The sequence below is a fragment of the Quercus lobata genome, chromosome 10, assembly GCF_001633185.2.
Source record: "Quercus lobata isolate SW786 chromosome 10, ValleyOak3.0 Primary Assembly, whole genome shotgun sequence".
Lineage (NCBI taxonomy): Eukaryota > Viridiplantae > Streptophyta > Magnoliopsida > Fagales > Fagaceae > Quercus > Quercus lobata.
In genome coordinates, this window is record NC_044913.1 from 34,525,567 (window position 1) to 34,548,910 (window position 23,344).

The 23,344-nt window shown below is 34.8% G+C and overlaps 1 protein-coding gene across 1 annotated transcript; it reads right to left on the bottom strand.

The window, feature by feature from the left end:
- Positions 1 to 14,923: 14,923 nt before the first annotated feature.
- LOC115962650 (uclacyanin 1-like) lies at positions 14,924 to 16,971 on the bottom strand. Its single transcript, XM_031081542.1, has 4 exons — positions 16,836 to 16,971; positions 16,685 to 16,708; positions 16,221 to 16,429; positions 14,924 to 15,600 (listed from the first exon to the last, which is right to left on the bottom strand). The coding sequence occupies exons 3-4, from the start codon at positions 16,390 to 16,392 to the stop codon at positions 15,164 to 15,166; spliced, it is 609 nt and encodes a 202-aa protein (XP_030937402.1). The 5' UTR covers positions 16,393 to 16,429; positions 16,685 to 16,708; positions 16,836 to 16,971; the 3' UTR covers positions 14,924 to 15,163.
- Positions 16,972 to 23,344: the final 6,373 nt, after the last annotated feature.

The following is a 23,344-nucleotide window of genomic DNA, read 5'->3' on the forward strand; positions in this document are numbered from 1 at the left end:
AATGGAAAAGGCTAACATGAATTGTGGTTCATGTGTTTGTGATAATGACTCGATGAGCATCTTTGGAGATTGTCCTAGTAATGAGCTTATAGAGTTATTAAAATTGAAGATGCATGCTAGAATCTTCTTACACATGCTAAAATGTTTAGTGTAGGAATCACATGCTTCATAAAAGTTTGTGTGAGTCAAATTCATTGATTGAAAAATATAAGAGAAGGAATTGACACTTGTGTGATAAGCTTGATAGTTTGAAAGGAAAACTTCACTCATCCGATCACAATAAAAAGGAAGATGAACCTTGTTTTGAAAATCAAGAATGCTTATCTCATGCTTGCCTTTATGTACATACCGCATTGAAAGTGTTTAACTCATGTTTGTGGTATCTAGAAAGTGGATTCTCAAGGCATATGACAGGTGATAAATCTCTCTTCAAGAGTCTTAAAGAAAAGGAAGATGGATATGTCACGTTTAGAGATGGTAGTCATTCTCAAGTTCTTGGAAAATGAATGATTGAAATTCCGGCGCTACCATTGTTGACCAGTGTATTGTACATCAAGGGTCTTAAGGCAAACTTGTTGAGCATCACTTAAATTTGTGATGAGGATTTTTTTGGTTTAGTTCTCAAATAAAGGGTGTGTCATCCTTAGTAAAGATGGTGTTCAAGTGTTGAAAGGACTTAGAACTACTGACAATTGTTATGGTGTGGGACCCATTAAATCAAATGTGTCATGTCGAAGTGCTTGAGTCAACTTGTTGGAGCTATGGCATCAATGATTTGGGAAAACAAACCATGTCAAGTCATCATAAGGTGAATGTCATCGCTACATCTCAACCTTTAGAGTTACTTCATGTTGATCTAATGGGTCCTACAAGAACGGAAAGCTTGGGAAGCTTGGGTGGCAAGAGATACATTATGGTTGTAGTTAATGATTTCTCAAGATACTCTTGGGTGGAATTTCTGAGAAAAATCACAAGCATGTGAGAAGATGGGGAAACTTTGTAAGAGGCTTCAAAATGAAAAGGGGGCTCCCATCATCAAAACAAAAAGTGATAATGGGAAGGAATTTGAGAATGCAAAGTTTGAAGCATTTTGCAATGAAACTGGAATAAATAAGGAATTTTCGGCTCCAAAGACACCTCAAAAAAATGGAGTTGTTAAAAGGAAGAATCACGTTATACAAGAAATGGCAAGGGTAATGCTTTTCAACAAGGATATCCCTCAAAAATTTTGGGGTGAAGCCGTGAACACATCATGTCATATTGGGAATAGAATCTTTTTTCGAATGGGTACCAAGAAAACATCTTATGAGATATGGAATGAAAAGAAGCCTAAAATGAAATACTTTTGGGTATTTGGTAGCAAATGTTTCATTCTCAATGATAGAGAAAGTCTTGGGAAGTTTGATGCCAAAAGTGGTGAAGGAATTTTTCTTGGATACTCTGTGAATAGCTGAGCATATAGAGTTTTACAACAAAAGAACCAAGACGATTATGGAGTCAATAAATGTGGTCATAGATGATGCCATTCTGGAAAAGAGTGTTGAAGAAAGTGGAGATGCTTCAAGCCTTAAGAAGAATGATGATGATGACAATTCCTCTCAAAATAGTGATGTTGAAATACAATCACCGGAAAAGGAAACTAGTCCCAAGAAGAGAAACTAGGTCGTCCCAAGTGCCATCAAGTCCGCTCACTCCACTGGAAATGCAACCTCCAATATGCCGTGATAATGAGCCTTATATGTCAAAGAAACCATCGTCAAGAATGAGTTTAAATAATTCCAAAAGCAATATAATTAGAGATCTGGATGAGTGCCTTCGTTTGAGAAGAGGACCTAGCTACATTGTAAATCATGTGAATTATCACTGTTATCTTGCTCAATTTGAACTGAAGAAGGTGGAAGAAGCTTTGCAAGATGAAAATTGGGTAGATTCCATGCACCAAGAACTACATCAATTTGTTAGGAATGATGTGTGGGAATTGGTCCTAAGACTAAAGGACACTCATATGATTGGTACCAAATGGATCTTCAAGAACAAGACCGATGAGGATGGTGAGGCTGTGAGAAATAAATCAAGATTAGTGGTTCAAGGATATACTCAAGTTAAAGGTACAAATTTTGATGAGTCGTTTGCTTTGGTAGCAAGACTTGAGTCCATTTGGATTCTTCTATCCATAGCTTGTATTATGAATTTCAAGCTTTACCAAATGGATGTGAAGAGCGCATTTTTAAATGGGCTTCTCCAAGAAGAAGTATTTGTGGAACAACCAAAAGGGTTTCAAGATCCTCATTTTTCGGACCATGTTCTCCGATTGTTGAAGGCTCTATATGGTTTGAAACAAGCACCAAGGACAGGGTATGATCATTTAACGACATATCTTTTGGATCGTGGTTTCAAAAGAGGTTATGCCAACTTAACTCTCTTTGTCAAACGAGATGAGAAATCTCTTCTTGTAGCTTAAGTTTATGCTGATGACATTGTGTTTGATTCATCAATTAATTCACTCGCTCAAGAATTTTCGGAAGAAATGAAGAAAGAATTTGAAATGAGCATGGTGGGTGAGCTAAACTATTTCCTTGGTCTTCAAGTGAAGCAACGAAAAGATGGGATTTTCATATCTCAAGAGAAGTATGCTAAAAATCTAGTCAAGAGATTTAGATTGAATTCAAAGAAACATGCATCCACTCTAATGAGCTCTTCTGCCAAACTTAGCTTAGATCCAGCTGGTGTGGAAGTTGATCCAACCCTATATAGGAGCATTATTAGCAGCCTCTTGTATCTCACTGCAAGTATAACAGACGTATCATTTAATGTTGGAGTCTGTGCACGATTTTAAGTAGCACCAAAGGAGTCTCATATGACAGCAGTTAAAAGAATCATTCGATATGTCAATGGAACATCTGACTATGGTATTTGGTACTCAAGAGATTCAAATGATTGCCTAGCCAGTTACTTGAATGCTGATTGGGCCGGATGTGTTGATGACAGAAAATCCACATCGGGAGGATGTTTTTATCTTGAAAACAATTTGGTGTCATGGATGAGCAAGAAGCAAAACTCAATGTCATTATTGACTGCTAAAGCTGAGTACATTGTTGCGGGTAGTTGTTATGCCCAACTCTTATGGATGAAGAAACTTCTTCATGATTATGGGATTTCACAAGACACCATTTGTGTTTTATGTGATAATACAAGCACCATTAACCTATCCAAGAATCCTGTTCAACACTCAATGTCAAAACATATCGAAATTCGATATCACTTCATTCGTGACTTGGTGGAGGGGAAAGTGGAATGGCTGGAATTCATCAACACCGAAAACCAAAAGGCTGACATCTTTACTAAACCCCTTGATGGTCCTCGGTTTGGTCTCTTCGTAAGACCATCGACATTGGTATCATTCCTTGACTCATCTCTTTGGTGTGACCCTCACATTTCTATCATTAGTTCATTCATGTAAATAGGGTCACTCATTTCATTATGATGTTTCTTTTAATGCTTTTTGTTTAATTAGTTGCTTTGTTTGTTGATCTTGCTTTTGTTTTGAGTGAGTAAAAATCCAAAAATTCATAAAATGTAAAAAATATTAAAAGGTTTGATCGCTTGTGTTGTGCCATATCACATGTTGACTTTGACCTAGTACCTTTGTACTAATGGCATGGTATATTTATGAGCTTAGCTTGTTATGTATGCATATATTAAGTGTAAGTGAAATCTAGAAATTTATGTTTGATTGCTATAAATAGATCTTCAAGCTTGTCATGAATGTCTAGCCAATAGTCTAGATTGATCTTGATACATGCGTAGACTTAATCCTATATATCTCCTCACATTTATTTTTTTTATGTCCAAAAGCTCTTCAAACATCAATCTCTAAAAGGAGAAAGAGCTGAAAAAGTTTTGCTTCAAAAACTAGTTTGACTAGGAAAAGGTGGAGCAAAAATGTGTTCAAAATCTATGATGCCAAAGCCAAAGGTCTTCAAAGAAATATTAAAAATTTCATGGCATTGTTACTCAAAAATTGAGTTGTATTGATCAAAAAGTATGAAAAATGGAAACCAAATAAAAAGCTTTCAATCATTGTAAACACTTTGGTGAGGAGTCATATATGTTCATTTTTACTAGTGAGATAGGTCACTTGACTTCGTGCTATTTGTGCATTACTTTATTAAATTGATCATTGAAGTTTCATCTTAGACTATGTACTAATTCATACTTGATACCCACACACAACACACAAGTCTAATGTTCAATAAATATCTATTTCATTTGTGTGATTGTATGTGTTCAAATGTGATGTATGTATGCTCAATTGCTTAATGATAAAACTCAAAAAGATTTTTGAATATTTTATTTGTTTCTGGAAGTGATTTTTTGTCACTTTGGTCTTGAAAGTTTTTCTCATTTTGTCAAATTCTTTGTGTTGAAAAATTTTGTGTTTGGCCATTTCATGACTGCCTTCACGAGTGGTCTCAAGTTGCGAAATTCTTAGGAAATTCCAATTTCTTAAAAAATTTAGGCAGAGAGCGGTTCGTGACTCAAACTTGACCTGCGAAAATCTACCCGATGCCTCTACACATTTCATGAGTAGGCTCGCAACTAGTTTACGAGTCACTGACTTGTGAAATGCAAAAAAGACAGTTTTTAAAGGCACGAAATTTCAGTTTTCAAAATACTTTGTCTTTTTGCACTCTACGACTCCCACCCTCCAAAACTCAAATTTTCTTCCAAAACTCATCAAAACCCTCTTGGATTTCTATTCTAAGACTTCTCCAAGGTATTTTTAATCTCTTTTAATCTTTCAATTCCTTAATTTTGTCTTAGATTTCCTAAAACCTAGGGTTGGGGATTTTTTTTTTTTTTTTTTTTTTTGTGTTAGGTTGGGAAAACTTCATTTCTTGCAAATTTTTTCAATTTTGTTGATTGGGCTTAGTCCCATTTTGTTTGTTGTTGATTATCTTGGCCCCATGTGGCATTTGAACATGTATTTAAGGTATATTTCATCATGTTCATGCATTGATCATCATATAGGATTAGTTCATGCATGCTAAGTGTTCGATGAAATGCTCCTTAGGCATTTTTGCACTCATTTGGACTCCGATGAGTACCAAACTTTAGGGTTTGCCATGTTTACTTTATTGTAACATGTTTCTACCATTGCTTGTGTGTTTTACACACTTTGCCCCATGAGTTCTTGTTTATGCATTAGTCATGCATTGCACATGCACACTTAATGCACGCACCCTATCACAAGTGACATGTCATGAATATTGTAATGCTCTTTGTCTAATTAGACTTCTAGCATTGTTTTCATGTCTTTGTGTCCTATTGTATGCTCTTTTAGTTAGTTTAAGAGTTGGTTACTTGTTTTTGAACTAACTTGTATTTAATCAAATTTGTTTCCATTTTTGTGTATGGTTTGTGTTTGTTTCTTTTGTAGATGTCTTGGAGTTTTATAAGGATGAAGTCATTATTGTGGAGAGAGAGGTGGCTTTTGGGTCTCTTGAGGGCACTTTCATTCCTGATGTGTTTAGAGATCGCACTTGGGCTCCTCTTCTCATATGCTCAGTGGATGTGCATCATATCTTAATTCGGGAGTTCTTCTCGAATGCCATTGTGGAGGGAGATCACCTCAACTGTTGGGTGAGAGGGAAGGAGTTCACTATCTCAGCCATGTCTATCTAGAACTTCCTACAGATTAGACTAGTGATCTTGGAGTCTTCTCTTCATCATGACAAGATTACAACATCGGTATCGATAATAGCTCCAAATATAGGGGTAGAACGGAAGAGACAATCCTTACTCACTACTAGCTTCTCTCTTGCTATGAGGACACTAGCATATATTATGATCGTCGACCTCTATCCAATGAGAAATCTAACAAATTTCTCTCAACAAGATCCAAGAGCTTGTTGGCTCCCTTCAAACTTATGAGCTCGGATTACCCTCTCACATGTCTAGCAAATCACTTGCTCTCAAAACCATAATGAGAGAATCGGTGACTCCTCGGATAAGGATGATGTTGAGAAAGAGGTAGCATATCTTGCAAAGAACTTCCGAAAGTTTCTAAAGATGAAGAACAATGGGAAGCCGTTTGGCAAAGGAAAATTCTCATCCTCCAAGATTGACAAAAAAGACTTCAAGAAGAAGGATGTAAAAGACTCATCACAACCCCAAGGGATTGTTTGCTATGAATGCAATGGTCACGGGCATTTGAAAGAGTGTCAGAACTATTTGAGAGGAAAGGGTAAAATGTTAACAACTACTCTCAGTGACTCAGAGAGCTCAAATTCTAATTCAAAAGAAGAATGTGATGGTGATGGTAATTATTCAACATTTATGGCAATTACCTCGATTGATTCCAAAGATGAATTGAGTGATTTGGTTGAAGAACTTGAAGTTCACTCTGAGGTTGAAGAATATGAAGTTTCGGATGATGAGGATGTGTACCTCAATGAAGGTGATAAGAAACTTCAAGATGTGTATGAAGCATTGCTTGAGAATTGTGGCAAATATGCTAAAGTTGCTAAGAGTGTAATTAAGAAGATGAAGAAAATTGAAGAAGAACACAAATCTACTATTGCACAACTTAAAGATGCCAAGTGTGAAGTTGAAGAGTTGAAAGAGGAGCTGTTGAATGCTTACTTAAAGATCAAGTTTCTCAAACTTGAAGTGATTCAAGCCAATGTCAAAGTGGAGTGCATCACAACCAAGAAGCTTGATAGTGTACTTTCATCTCAAAAGCCTTTCACGGATAAAACCGGATTGGGCTACACCGGTGAAGGAAGTTCAAGTGGTGAACTAAGAAGGGAGATGAAGTTTGTATTGGCAAAGGATGTAGAGAAGCCCAAGATTGAGATCCTTATCATTGAGAAGAAGGACATTAGGCCAAAATCAAAGGCAAAAGGGAATTCATGGCCTAAGAATCAAAGGGGACCCCAAGTGAAGCATTTTTATCATCCTTTTGGCATTTAAGGGCATACAAGACCAAATTGCTTCAAGCTTATACTCTCAAAAGGGCTGATTCTTTGCATGCTCAAGGAAATCAAACTAAGGGAGAAAATGATGGTCAACTCATTGGAGATGTCATAGCAATTCTTAAGAACATCTCATCTTGCCTAGCTAGTTTCACCCCGAGGTTTGAGAGTTATGTTGGTCGTACCCCTCTGTCTAAGGACCTCACCTAAAGCACCAATGCGATGCGGGTAAAGAAGGGTACTCATGCATGATTATTCACTGTCTCCATTCATTAATACTACCAATGTATTAGGATCATAGCTTCATGCATCATGTCATATGTATTCTTCTTACTTCAATGCTTCCTTCCTACCATGTTTCTTTCACTATTTTTGTTTTGTTTGCTTTGTTTTGTTGATCTTACTTTATTGCTTTGTTTTGAGTGAGTAAAAAAAATCCAAAAACTCATAAAAAAGTATAAAATCTCAAAATATTTGATCGCTTGTGTTGTGTCATATCACATGTTGAGTTTTGTCTAATACCTTCATACTAATGGCATAGTGTATTTATGAGCTTAGCTTGTTTTGTATGCACATTTTAAGTATGAGAAATATCTTGAAACCTATTTTTGATTGTTGTAAATAGATCTTCAAGCTTGTCATGAATATCTAACCAATAGTCATGTTTGATCTTAATACATTCTATATATCTCCTCACAATTATTTTTATGTCAAAAACCTCTTCAAACATCAATCTCTAAAAAGAGAAAGAGCTGAAAAAGCCTTACTTTGAAAACGAGTTTGACTAGGAAAAGGTGGAGCAAAATATATTCAGAATGTATGATGCCAAAGCCAAAGGTTTATTCTTTAAAGAAATATAAATAATTTCATGGCATCGTTACTCAAAAATTGAGTTGTATTGATCAAAAATATGAAACATGGAAGCCAAATGAAAAGTTTTCATTCTATGTAAACACTTTAGTGGGGGGTTATATATGTTCATTTCCACTAGTGAGATAGGTCACTTGACTTCGTGCTATTTGTGTATGACTTGATTGAATTGATCATTAAAATTTCATACTAGACTATGGACTAGTTCATACTTGATTCCCACACACAACACACAAGTCTATTGTTCAATGAATGCCTATTTTATTTGTGTGATTGTACGTGTTCAAATGTGATTTGTGTATGCTCAATTGCTTGATGATCAAACCCAAAAAGATTTTTTAGTGTTTCATGTGTTTCTAGAAGTGATTTTTGTCACTAAGGTTCTTAAAGTTTTTCTCAAAAGTCCAAAAACTCATAAAAAAGTATCAAATCTCAAAAAGTTTGATCACTTGTGTTGTGTCATATCACATGTTGAGTTTGGCCTAGTACCTTTGTACTAATGGCGTAATGTATTTACGAGCTTAGTTTGTTATGTATGCACATTTTAAGTGTGAGAAATATCTGGAAATCTATCTTTGATTGTTATAAATAGATCTTCAAGTTTGTCATGATTATCTAGCCAATAGTCATGTTTGATCTTGATACATGCGTAGACTTGATCCTATATATCTCCTCACATTTATTTTTATGTCAAAAAGCTCTTCAAACATCAATCTCTAAAAAGAGAAAAAGTTAAAAAAGTCTTGCTTCAAAAACTAGTTTGACTAGGAAAAGGTGAAGCAAAATGTATTCAAAATGTATGATGCCAAAGCCAAAGGTTTATTCTTCAAGTAAATATAAATAATTTCATGGCATTATTGCTCAAAAATTAAGTTGTATTGATCAAAAAATATGAAACATGGAAGCCAAATGAAAAGATTTCAATCTATGTAAACCCTTTAGTGGGGGGGTCATATATGTTCATTTCCACTAGTGAGATAGGTCACTTGACTTCATGCTATTTGTGTATGACTTGATTAAATTGATCATTGAAGCTTCATATTAGACTAAGAACTAGTTCATACTTGATTCCCACACACAACACACAAGTCTATTGTTCAATGAGTGCCTATTTTATTTGATTGTACGTGTTCAAATGTGATTTGTGTATGCTTAATTGCATGATGATCAAACCAAAAAATATTTTTTAGTGTTTCATGTGTTTATAGAAGTGATTTTTATCACTAGGGTTCTTAAAGTTTTTCTCAAAAATGTCAAATTTTTTGTGTTGAAAAACAATGCTTTTGGCCATTTCGTGTTTGCTTTCAAAATTCTTCAGAAATTTTAATTTCTTAAAAATTTCAGGTAAAGAGTTTCGTGAGTCCCTCGAGAGTGCTTTGTGACTTAGACTTGAACTGAGAGATTCTACCCTGTGCATCTGCACATTTCACGAGTAGGCTCACAACTGGCTTACGAGTCACTGACTCGCAAAATGTAGAAAAAGACAATTTTTAAAGTGCTCGAAATGTCAATTTTCAAAATCCTTGTCTTTTTGCACTCCGGGACTCCCACACACAAAAACTCACATTTTCCTTCAAAACTCAACCAAACTTCATTGGATTTCATCTCTAAGACTTCATTAAGGTAATTTTTAACCTTTTTCATCTTTTAAATCCATTGATTTTGTCTTAGATTTCTTGAAACCTAGGGTTGGGTTTATTTGTGTGTTTGGGTTGGGAAAACTTAATTTTAGCAAAAATTTTCCATTTTGTTGATTAGGCTTAGTCCCATTTTGTTTATTGTTGATTGTGTTAGCCCCATGTGGCATTTTAACATGTATTTAGGCAAGTTTTTCACATGTTCATGCCTTGTTCATCATATGTGTATAGTGTGTGCATACTAGGTGTTTGATTAAATGTCTTTATGGTATTTTTTTACTCTTTTGGACTCCGATGAGTACCAAATTTTGGGTTTTACCATTTTTATTCATGTTTAACATGTTTTGATAATTGGTTGTGTGTTTTACACACTTTTCCCCATGAGTGCTTGCTTATGCATTGATTATGCATTGCACATGCACACTTGATGCACCCTTGATGCACACACCCTATCACTTGACATATTTTGCATACATTCATACTAGTTAAGCCTTTTTAGACCTTTTAGCACATATTACATGTTCATGTGTCTTTCTTATGATCGTTTGATCTTATTTTAGGGCATTTTCTTCTATTTTTGCTTATAATTGGACTAACTTGTATCTAATCAAGTTTGTTACCATTTTTGTGTATGGTTTGTGCATGTATGGCTATTTTGTAGATGCCTCATCTATCTTCACGAGGTAAAGAACCTTTGATTGATCTCACATCATCTCCGATATCAAAGAGGACCTGCCAATTGTCGGTGAACTTTGATAACAAGAGATTCAAGACTTTTCTGGACTCTCAATCCTTCAACAACAATTTCAAGAATGCTTCAACCATGGTAGAAAGGATTGTGAGGTTTGATAAATTGGGATCAACTTTCACCCCTAAAATCTTTGCTGACAAATATTAGGCTAGCTTGTTTGGTGGCTTTGAATATCCTATTGAAGAGTTGGTCAAAGAATTCTACTCTAACGCATGGTTCACTAAAGTTGAACTGAAATGTTGGGTTCGTGGAAAAGACTTTGTCATCACTCCGAACTATTTAGCAAAGATCCGTCACATAAATCATCCGGAAAATGTGGATACATCCCCTTATGATGACAAATTGGCTCCCATTGTTGAAATTCTTGAAACATTAGGAACACACCAGGAAGTCTTCTCCATAGGTATATCAATTGGCACTTCAATATTCAAGCCGAAAATGAAGAATCTTACCATGATTATGCATTTAAACTTGTACCCTTTGATCAATACGGGTTTCATTAACCTTGGAAGAGACAAATTCCTATGCGATCTCATTAATGGAGCTCAAATCAATATTTGTGCTCACATCTTTCAGATTTCGGGAAGAATTGCGGGGCGATTAGCTATAAGGACATGTCTACCTTTCTACAGCCTAATCATAAAGATCATGACTCTCAAGGGCATCCATCCTCCTAAAGATGGAATGGTCTTGCTTAGTCAAGGTCCAATTTCCTTGTATTCTCTCTAGAGCAGCAAGGTTCACTTCTCTATTGAAAGAGCAAAGAAGAGCCCCTCCAAGCCACCGAAGAGTGGATCCTCCTCTCATGCCTCTCCCACTGGGAAAAGCTCAGCTGCTCCTAGTGTTTCCAAACTTCCTGAGACATCTCCTCCTCACACTCCGAAGCCTTAACCTTCCAGCACTGACTTTTAGCCTAGATCATCTAATCCTCACATGGATAGGATGATGACTTTGATGGAGGGTCTACATGAACGCATTTGTGGACTTGCAAATATCAAGCTTTCTCACAACAATCATGTTCAGCTTCACTTAATCACCATTGAGACACAGTTGAATGAGATTCAGCGTAAACCTGAGACGGACCATTAGCTATTCGTGCCAAAAAGGGGGAGAAAGCTTATTGTGAAATAATGAATATACCATAGAGTAAGGGGGAAGGCATCACAGAGCAAGGGGGAGTGCATATAGAAAGGGGGAGCACAATGGGTTCAAAAGAAGGAAGCTAACCTACAGCCACACAACTTAGAAGTTCTAACATATGTTTTGCCTAATATGTTTCTATTTACATTGCTTTACTTTAAAGCTTTCAATACTCTAGTTTACTTTAGTTTAAAACTTAGTTAACTTTAGTACTATGTGTACCTTGGTTATTTTAGCTGTTTCTTGATGCTTTTAGTTATTTATTGCTTCTTACCTTAGTTTCTTTAATGCATCATGTGCTTGTTGGACATGCAATTAATTTTTGCACTGCTCTTAATTGCTTGCGTGTCCGGATAATCATTTACTTGTTAAATGTTCATTGTGGTCATTTCTTAATGATTGTTTATGTTTGATCAAGTTATGCTATATATTCTTATATCTTTTGTTTACTTGATCGCATTTTATTTGTTACATTAGACTTGTTCTTTTATTACTTGCTTTACCTTTAGAGTCTAATATGTTTTGTGCAAGTGTTTCAGGTTATAGGTATTGTGTTCCAAGTTAATTACAAGTTTTAGATTTAGGTGTGAGTGAGTTTTGTCATTGTTCCTAAACTCACATTAATGTCTAGAGTATGTTATAGGGAGTTTTTGTCACAAAAATAGCCAATGAGGGAGATTGTTAAGTTATGGTTTTTCACATAACATTTGTACTGGCTTTATTCCATGATAAAAAGTATTGTAATTGCATTAATTTATTTCATTGTATTTTGTGGGATTTATTGTAATGAGTTTAGTATTAAATTGGTGAAGATTGCTCAAGAAGTTGATCTCACGAGTGGTGTAACCCGCGAAAGTCACATCAGAAGCACATGTTGGATGCGGAAGAGTCAAGTGCCAAGCTGTATTTCGTAAGTCACTTCCCGACTCAAGCCAAGTTGAGAGCGACCGGTGAAACTCTTTGCTTGGAGGATTTTAAGTGTGACTTTTATATCTTTCACCCATACTATATATACCATCATTACCCACAAAAGTGTAAGGAGGTTATTCAAAGAAAAACCCTAGAGAGGTTTCTACAACACACCCACTTTTTAGAGAGAAAGAGCTACTCATCCTTTAGTGAGAAATCATTGTAGTCTCTTCTCCTTCGCTCTCCCATTGTTATACTTTGAAAGGAGATTTGTATCCAAATACAACTCACACCTATTCAAAGTGTAGAGAGTGTTTTGGAACTTGGGAAGCATTTGGGATTTGCCAAAAGAAGCTGGTGAGGTTTGGCAGATGCAATCAGACGGTATTATGAGATCTAGATAACTAGTGAAAACAAGACTCTAAGAAGTCCGTTAGTAGCTGGAGCTTGAAAGGCTCAAGTACATTGGGTAGATTAGGCTTAGTGGGTCTTTTTGATATTAGTGTACTCCAACTTATTCACTAGTGGATTGATTTCAACTTGGAGGGTTGCGGAGAAGTTTTTTGCCATTTTCTTCGTTTCCTCTTCAATAACACGTCTCGGTGTTATCTTGCGTTTGCATCTCTCTTCCCTTACTCTTTAAGTTTTATATTTATTGTTACTTGCTTGTGATTATAGCTTAAAGAGTAGTTTCGGTTATTGTGTATCATTTACTCTTGTTCCGCACTTAGATAGGTTAGAGTAAAAGTAATCAAGCCGTAATTTAAAATTCGGGGTTTAAACAAGCATTAGTGTTTTCTCACTAATTGAGCTTTCAAAAACCCTAGCCAAACACTTAAGAGTTAGATATTGTTTACCCACAATCTTTTACATCATTTCTCTGCAATAATTCGGTTTTCTCTTCGATAACACGTCTCGCTTTTATCTTATGTTTGCATCTCTCTTTCCTACTCTTTAAGCTTTACATTTATCGCTTATTGTACTTGCTTTCTCTTTAGAGTAGTGTTCCGGTTTATTGCGCTTCATTTACTTTTGTTCTACACTTAGATAAGTTAGAATGAAATCAACTAAACTGTAATTTAAATTTGGGGGTCTAAACAAGTATTAGTGTTTTCGCACTAATAGTGTTTTTGTACTAATTGTGCTTTCAATTGTAATACTTTTTTTTAAAGAAAATTACAACATTTTGCTAATTTTGCAACTACAACATTTTCCTTCTTTGATGCTCAAATATTTTGTGCATAAATGACATAATCATCAATCTTTCACTCAAGAACTGTAACTTCATTTTTTTTGTTGGATCGGGCAAATCATACATTTCTAATCAGTCCAAAAAACCAACTGAGCCCTGGTAAATTTTTATTTTATTTTATTCTTTTTTAAAAAGAAGAGCAACTAAGACTCGAAGTTGAAAACAATTCTGTATTTTACCAAAAAACCAAAAAAAAGAAAAAAAAGAAAAAGAAAAAAGAAGCAATTCTGTAAGTTTAATGGGCCTAAAAAGTTATGAAGTACAACTAACTTTGTATGACGCCCAGAGGCCTTACAGTCCAATTATAACAACATTACAAAAATGCCTCTCATTTTATTTTCTTTTTGTTTCTCTCCTAAAGGTTGGTACACAATTTATTCTTTTCTAAGATAATTAATTACAATATCATCTAATTCCACAATTTGAACTATTTTTCCCTTAGACCTGTAAGTATTTTTGTGAATGGGGGCCAATTATGTTATAAAGCTTTTGGCACATAATTGTTAACTTTTCACACAATAACTATAATTGTGTCACTGGGCTTCACTAACTTTATATTCATGTTTTTTCAATCAATTAAACAGTTTCTTTCTCTTATAATTAAAAAAAAAAAAAAAAAAAAATCCCATCTTCATGCACTAAATGTGAATATAAAAAAAAAATTAAAATAAACTTCAATCATTGCGGTATCGTACTATTTGGGAAGAAAGAATATATGTACGTAAACCACATTAAACATGGTAGTCTAGGTCAAAAATGATATTTATCCATAGAATTATATAGCATTAAAAAGGGAAATCTATCGATAGATTTCCCTTTTTATTGCTATATAATTCTATTTTTCATATAGGTCAGTTTATTGAATTGTACCTTTTAAAATAATGATGGTGATAAGCTCATATAAAAATAATTGTTAGTTCATGAATTATTATTTATCATTTTAACGCAGTAGATCACCTGTCAAAAATTTTAGAGGGAGAGCTCCAACTACATACAAACCTTCTTGTTCCAAAAGGTGGGAAAGGAGATAGTTCAATAAAATAAGGTGATTAATATAAGCGTATAAGGATTCTGGTAGCAAAACATTAGTGTATCTCTAACGAAAGTAGCCGAAATATGAACCAAATAACGCCTAATTGCGCAGAAAGTTGCAAAGAGAAATGTCATCCACACGGCAGTTGGGTCCCAAATTAACCTAGATCGTCTGGTCAAAGTAATGCATGACGTGGCAATCATGATCAACAAAAATTTAAGACAGAACTGGAAAAATATGGCATCATTAATTGCATTCTCATGCGTAAAGATAGTTGGGGGGAAGTAACAAAAGATTAGAGAATAAACAATCATATACAAATTAAAGAAAGAATAGCAGAATATATGCAGAATGAATATGAAATTAAAGGCAATCATTTTAAGGATTAAGTCACTCGGGCGGGGGTGGGGGACTATTATTTCTTCAACTGTCAAGTAAAATAGTGTACAAGTAAGAGAGTATTAACAAGAGCACACATGAGATGAGATGAGGTGAGAGACATTGAAAGAGTGAGCGAGAGGGTCACCAAAATGATCAAGAGTAGACAAAGTGAATGAGATCATGCATACATGGACGTAGGAGATAGAGGCAGCATTATGAACTCAGCAACAACAGCAGCGGTAGCGTAGTAATGAAGGGGAAGCATGAGCACCAGTTGATGAGGGAGCGAGATGAATTCACATGGCAGCACGCAGCAGCAGAAGAAGAAGAATTAGAATTAATAGGCGACAGAGGCGAGGTTGATGATGAGCTGGGTTGAGGAGGAGGAGGATTTTCATGAGCAGATGGTCCAGCAGCAGGAGCAATAGTAGCAGTAGTAGTGTTGAGACTTGGAAGAACTTGGAGTTGAAGTTTGAGGCCCATGTCGCAGTATCCATGTCGCCCGCAAATGAAGTACCTGCTGCCTTCCGAGCTCAGCGAGATCACCGTCTCTCCGTCGCGGTACGCATTCAATGGATGTGATACGCGACACATTTCGAAATCCGATTTCCCCACTTCCAACACATCGTGGACCGGCGTGTATATGAACACTGCTTATATTTACCCAACCAACCAATCAATAATTATATTTTTATTATTTCAAGCACCTCAACTACAACTATTACTCCATTCTCAAAAAAAAAAAAAAAAAACTACAAATATTACTCAATTACATACATATATATATATACATACATAATTTATTATTTTATATAAAATATAGAGTAAACTCAATTGGTAATCTGTTAAGTACTTTCGATAGCGCTTTGAGTTGAATGGATATCATCAACTACAGTTAATTTGCGTTAGTCAACATTTTTCCGATGTTCCAAAAATGCCCTTAATTAAACAAACTGCGAGTTTGCACTAGTACGTACTAGATTCAAGGTTGATTTTAGACTAATTGATTAGATCAGTGACCACAGCCTAAGACCCAAGCGCACTTTTTCGTCCGAGAAAATCACACAGCAAGATAGTTAGCGTTTGGTTTCCGAGAAAATTAAAAAAGAAAAAAGAAAAAAGAAAAGAGAGAGACAAATTAATTTGTACGAAACTCATAAACCAGATTTTCTGTTGATTCGTAAAAGAATTTATTTTCAGTTTATTAAATGGTTAGATCTAGATATAATAGAATTGTGAAAATCAACCTAAAATGTAGTTAGGTACGCACCGAGAAAGTCACCGACGTGAAAGGTAGTGGCAGAAGACCAGGCTTGGAGATTGGAAGCCAAATCCCAACCGGAAGATCCACCGACGGTGTGGTTGGTTGCGGAGACGCAACGGATCAAAATGGATGTGATGATTATCACTAAGATCGCCTTCACTGCCCATCCTGGTCTCATTTTGATCTAATAATTTCCTTCCAAATTATTTTCCCTCCTGCATGCATGCTCAACCATAATATATACACGCAAATTCAGATCGAGTTATATATATTCAACATTCAAGATCGAGGCATTTATATATATATATATATACACACACGCAACTCAACTCACTCAACAATCACTTTTCAATATATATATAAATATATATATATATATATATATATATACGCACACGTTGAATTGAAATATATCACCAACTAAAGGATTCTTTTTAACTATCAAAAATCAAAGGTGAAGTAAATATTACCAAAACAATAGGTGATTCTTGTCCCTGCTGAGAGAGAGAGAGAGAGAGAGAGAGAGAGATTATGCAAGCTACGATTGGTTGAAGAAGATGAATGAGAGAGAGAGAGAGAGAGAGAGAGAGCAGTTAAAGAAAAATATATGGAGTGACTGACCGATATATATATACTTGTGCGTGTGTGTGGGCATGAATGAGCAGTGCAATCAGTTTTTTCCCGCCTTTTGGAGAGAGAGAGAGAGAGAGAGAGAGTTGTTACGTGGTTTGTTACACTTTGTGCAATTAGAAGAATTAGTTATAGCTAGCAGCAAGTACCCATCGTTTTACAGGGCGCGTTTATATACTCTCTATCTCCTCTTAAGATTTTTCTAGCTCCATACTATTTTATTTATTATTATAATTATTATTATTATTATTATTTTATGGGCTTACTAGTATATATAGTCCCCTACAAGGCTACTGATCAGTTCATCATATGAAGATGAGGTCAATTTTACCATAAAGAAGGTCTGACACTCTTATCTTTACTTCATCAGATTTTACCGTTGAAATTGATTATAGGAAATTCTTATTTGACTCAGATAATTGATATATATTTTGTTAAAAACTTAAAATGATTATGAAACAACTTAAAATATCGTGCTTTCTATACCAATACAATCTACCATCCCAATGATAAGCTTGATATACTTGCAAAAGGTAATTGAAATTATTTTAATAGTTTAGAAGTAATCACAATATAAAAGTGCTGAAATTGCTTGAAAACGATACTGAAAATGACATTTACTCATTGTTTTGACCATAAATTTTGATCTACAACGAATTTTTGAGTGCAATTTGTTTCATTGAAAATCAAACATCCTGAGCTTCAATTTGAACATAAGTTTTGTCTAATCTAGATTTATATTGAGTAAGTTATTACTGTTTAAAGTTGGGCTAACAGAGTATTCGAAATTAGGGTTTTTTAGGGAGCATGCATACGCATGAATCAAGTATGCGTATGTATGCCCGAGCATGCGTATGCTCACTCATTTCCAAAACCTTAGAACATCAATTTTTAGGGTCCAAAGTCTCCCTCCTTAATGGACCCCAGCCCCTAGAACCTTGGGAATGTCCAAAACCATCTAAATGAGTATGAAAACCCTAGTTTTAACATATAAATATAACTTTATGCCTCTAAATTCAAACCCTAGCTAGAGAGAGTGGATTTTTTACCTAAACTCTTCCAAAAACTCTTTCTTTTCTCTGCATCTTCTGCACTCACAGGTTATGAACATTTTTTTGTTCTTCAAAACATTTCTCTATTACTCATTAGGGCAGAAACTATTGATCTCATTCCAAGAAACATTTTTCAAACATTCTTTCTAAAACTTTTTCAAGAATTTTTATTTATTTATTTTGAGTTGTGATTACCTATAAATTATTAAATCCTTTGATTTCCTTGATATCTCATTGAATCTTGTTGTGTAGGCACTGAGAGACTGGTTAAATATCATTCAAGTTGTGTTCCATAAGTAAGGTGAGTCTCTCTTCACAGTTTTTCCTTAATTTGGATTTTTATAACTTGTGTTCACGTTGTTATTAATTTGATTTATTTGTTATACATGCTTAGAAATATGTTTTTCTTTGTTTGATTTTGTTTTGTTGTGTCTTACCATGTTTTGAATGAAGGGTTGAATTAAATATTAGAAGCATGCTACATTTTGTTTGATTGTTATTTGATTGTGCTTTAAAACTATGTTTCTAAGCGTGTATGTGTGCACATGCTTTATGCACATGTACGCATACTTGAGGCATGTGTATGCATATTTCATGTATGCAAACTCATAATCGTGCCCTAGAAATGCAAATTTAGGGTTCTTGCTTTTTGTTTGTTTAGATTAGTTTTAATCATATGTTTATGTCTTGTTGAGTCTAGTTTTCACATGTTTAGAATTAGGGTTAGTATAATAACTTGTTTCACATGCTTGGATTGATAGATTAATAATTAGTGCTTATGTCTTGGTTGAATCACATGAACATTTATGAGAACTTGAATATACATTGATGCATAGGTGCTGAGGTGTTCTGGTGTAGTGAGGTAAGTGAGGTAAGTCATGCATATGAATAGGAACATGCATCTTTGAATATGATGATTGGTCTCCTTTTTTTGATGAATATCATGATGCTATATTTGAATGATTGAATATGCTTGATTAAATGCCTTGTTAATGCCACCGCCTTGGATATGCTTACTGCCCTTGAATATATTTTGCTAAATGAATGGTAAAGTTATACTATGGATGAGGGGGGGGGGGGACATTTGTCATGTTTGGATGTTAGATGCATGTTAGTGTGTGTGATTTTAAAATAACATATTAGAGGACCCTTTGATGGAAATAGGATTTGGAACACAATGAGTGGAGGTTGACCTACGGGTCGGTGGGGTTGGGAGCCTAACACCTTCCCATCCCCATACCTAAACACCTGACACGTGCTCCGCTAAAGATCAATCCTTCCACAAGGGCACTACATTTATGATTCCTAGACCTAATCTAAGTGATGACTCCATTTACACCCTCTGTCATGGTCCATCCTAGGCCAAGGCGTACTTCCCACAAATTTGGAGAAGCCCAAACTCGTCATGGTCCCTTGCGCCCACAATGGCGACTTTGCTGGGGATGGAGAAGTTTGGCTCCAATGTGTTCCATTTCTTAATCCTAACTATAGATACTGTATTTTATCCGCCCTCGATTTGCATGCTGGACCCCAAAAATTTCAAAAATATTAACTTTTCTCCATGGGGCCACAAAAACATCTAGATTAACATGGCGCAACTCGTTTGGACATTGAAGAACTCGAAGTGTCATTTCAAGTCAAATTGACTAAAATACCCCAGGTTAACCCTGGGCTAACCGAAAGTTAAAGTTAGTCAAAATCATGCCAAAACAACATTTTTCATGCTTTTACATCAAACCCGAGCTACTCGGAGATTTTCATCAATTTTGACAAAGTTTGACTCGAGGTTGACTCTCGAAGACACCAAAAACCATAATTTTGATCCGTCTGTTAGAATGGGTTGGGGACAACGTCATTGTGAAGATTATTGAAATCCTTTTCTAATGACTATTCATGAGTTGAAATCAGAGTTAAAACGGTTGAGATATCTTAAAAATTGGTTGGAGCGTGTCAGCACATTGTGAACATGTCACATCTAGCATGCATGTCACATCATCCTAGCATTCATTTAGCATGGCATAACATAAACCCTAGTATGCCACTACCATCTTGTCATCATATCCCATCCAAGGTAGAAGCATATGAACATCAAATCAAGGTAGAAACAAGACAAATCATGTTATCACCCAAAGCATTAAGAACATAATTGTATCATCAACCTAACTAGACCATGCATGTACATTGTGAATGCATGGCTTACCTTTACTTACCTTGCAGCAACTCAGCACCTATGGCATCATACATGAACATGTGAATGAATGGCAAAGCATCAAAGCAAGAAACTTTAAGAGAAATCCCTAATCTAGCATACAATAACAAACAAACATGTAAACAGAGAAAATGAGAACTCAAAAGCATACAAGAAGGTTAAAACAAAGGCATATGATGTAAAATAAAAGAAGAAACAAAAGCATAAAACTTGAATTAGGATTTCTGAGTATGAGTATGCATGTGCATACATAGGCCTGCATACGCGGGCTAGTTGTATGCATATGCATACTTCGAGCCTGCATACTTATGCAAGAAGCACGCGCACGCAAACACACTGTAAACCCTAACCCAAAAACAGAAAAGCAGAAAAAGACTTAAAAACTTAAATATAACATCCTATCATGCTCAAAACAAAGGGAAAGCAAATCCCTAATCTAAACAAACATGTTATAACATAATAAAAAATAATAATAATAATAATAATAATAAAATAAAAAAGAAGATCAAAAAAAAAATCAAAAGCAAAAATAAAAGAGAAAGCTTGAAAAGAATACCTCAAAGCAAAAAGCTCGTAGGCTTGATTTTTTACCATTCCCTTTAGTCAAATTTATTCACAAATCAATAAAAATGTGATTAGTAGTCTTAAAATTCAAAGATCAAGGCTAAAAAATGCCTTAATCAAATAAAATTGACTTGAGAATGTTTTGTGAAAAACTCCCTCTTTAATTCACTATTTCTAGTGAATCTTAGTATTTTTCCCATGGGATTTATGTATGTTTTGAAAATGTACCATGTATGGCTATTTATATTATGAAAATAGGGGTTTAGAACAGCTCCTAAACGATGGAGGATTCGTTCCAATTCTCAATCTTTTATGTAGAAAACTTGTCTTTCATAGGTTTCTGAAACCCTACCTGTATGCACAAGCTTATGCCTGTGTACGCAGGCTTCAAGGGTGTGTATGTAGGCTGAGGATTTCCTTTGGCCGTTATTTTCCAAAAATACATTTTTTGCTCATTAAAAAGTTATATTCTCCATTTTAACACATCTTAAGTCAATTTGTAATCTGATTAGGTCCTAAACCAACCTTGGGTCTTTGAATTTCAGCATCATTAGGGAACGGGGGCCCGAGTCGTAAGGGGTACAAAATGAGATATCTATAGGAAACCCAAAGCCCATTGTAGGCACTTGCGTCCACAACTACCACTTGGCCATTTAAGCTTGCCTAACTCCCCCAAGTGGATCAAGGCCCCAAAATATTTCATAATAGGGATATTTATATACCTATAAGATTGTTAATAATTAAATACTATCTAGAACATACAAAAAAAAAAAAAATTAAATGAATAATGTTAGGGACAAAAAAAATGTCATAATAATTTCACAAGATTCTTATAATAATATGTATAGGCGCAAGTACCCGCGATAAGTGGTTTCCTCGTCCGAAGTATGCCTTGGCCTGGAGTTGACTGGGCTGAGGGTGAAGATGGAGTTGCCACCAATATTAGTTCTAGGAACTATATATATATAACGTCCTTGTGGAATGATTGATCTTTACTAGAGCACGTGTCCGAAGTTTGGGTATGAGGATGGGAAGGTATTAGGCACCCAACCCCATCCGACCTGTGGGTCGGCCTTCACTTATTATGTTTCCAAATCCTAATCTCATCAAAGGGTCCTTTAATATGTTTATTCTACACACAAACATGCATCTAATGCCCAATTACTGTCCCACATTCAAACATGGCATAAGACCCTATCATTCGTCTAGCTTAACATATATTTAAGGGTAGCACAACATCATAAGGCAGCAACACATCACAAACATTTACAAGGCAAAAGGCATCTCAAGCATATTTGTTATGGTATTTAAACAAGCATGTTCAATCACTCAAGCACGGCATCATAATATTCATCCAAGCATGCTCATCATGTTATTCAATCATCTCATGTTAATCAACTAAATACATGTTCATGTTCATATGCATGGCTTGCCTCATGTACCTCACTGCACCACACCTGCACCACACCACCTATGCATCAATGCATATTCATGTTTTATGCATGTTCATGTTATTCTTTAAAGAACATAAAACCTAATCATTCATCTAATAATAAAGCAAATAAAACATGTTATCTCAGTTACCTAATGACCTAAACATGCAAAACTAAACCAAATAGAACCTAAACATGTGATAAAAACTAAATAAAGCAAGCAAAACATGAAGAACCCTAAATCTAGGTTTCTAGGCACGAGCATGCATGCACATCCACTAGCAATGGGGAAGAGGATGAGCGGTAGTGGAAAGGCAACGATGGATGGTGAAATCCGATCTAACTTGGATCTCCATTGATTGAATGACTATTCTCTTTTTTGAGATTTGGTTTATCTCTACCAACCTTTGCAAAGGTCCTTAGCTTGAGTGAGGCAAGTTCTCTCTCTCTCTCTCTCTCTCTCTCTCTCTCTCTCTCTCAAGAATAAAAGGGTTTGTGGAAAAAAAATGAATGACCTATATGTAATTGGAATAAAACGTATGGATATCATTCTTATTTTATTAAAAAAATTAACGATAAGTTTTATTTAAGAAAAATTGGTTATAAGTTGATGAATAATGATAACAATAATCCCTTAAATTAAGCTTATTTAAGTTTTTTTTTTTTCTAGGAAATTGATTATAATTTAATGAATAATAAGAAAAAAGAGAATAGTCTTAATGTGTGTAGTTTTTTTTTTTTTTTTTTTTTTTTTTTTTTTATGATGAGTATGGTAAGTTGTTTTAAAAAGAAATTAATTATAAATTAATGAATAAAAAAAATGAATGGTCTAAATATGTGGTGGACTTTTTTTTAATGATAAGTATGGTAAGTTTTGTTTTAAGGAAATTAATTATAGGTTAATGAATAATAAGAATAAAAATCCCTTAAGAAATATTACCATTTGTTTTTTTTTAGAATGAACAAATTACCATCTGAGAAATATGACTATTGAAAAATATGTTATTGCTATGCAATTTAAAAATATAGACTTTAAAAATTTTGAAAATATAGTAGTTGAGAATGAATAAAAGAAGAATAAAGAAAGATTAAAAAAATAATAAAGAAAGATTAAAGAAATAATAAAGAATGAATGAAAAAATAATAAAGAATGAATGAAGAAATAATATTTTAATGAGATAGAGAAATTATAGAGAGTTTGTTGAAAAGTGCATTTGAAAAAGTAAATAGGTAAAAGGTAAA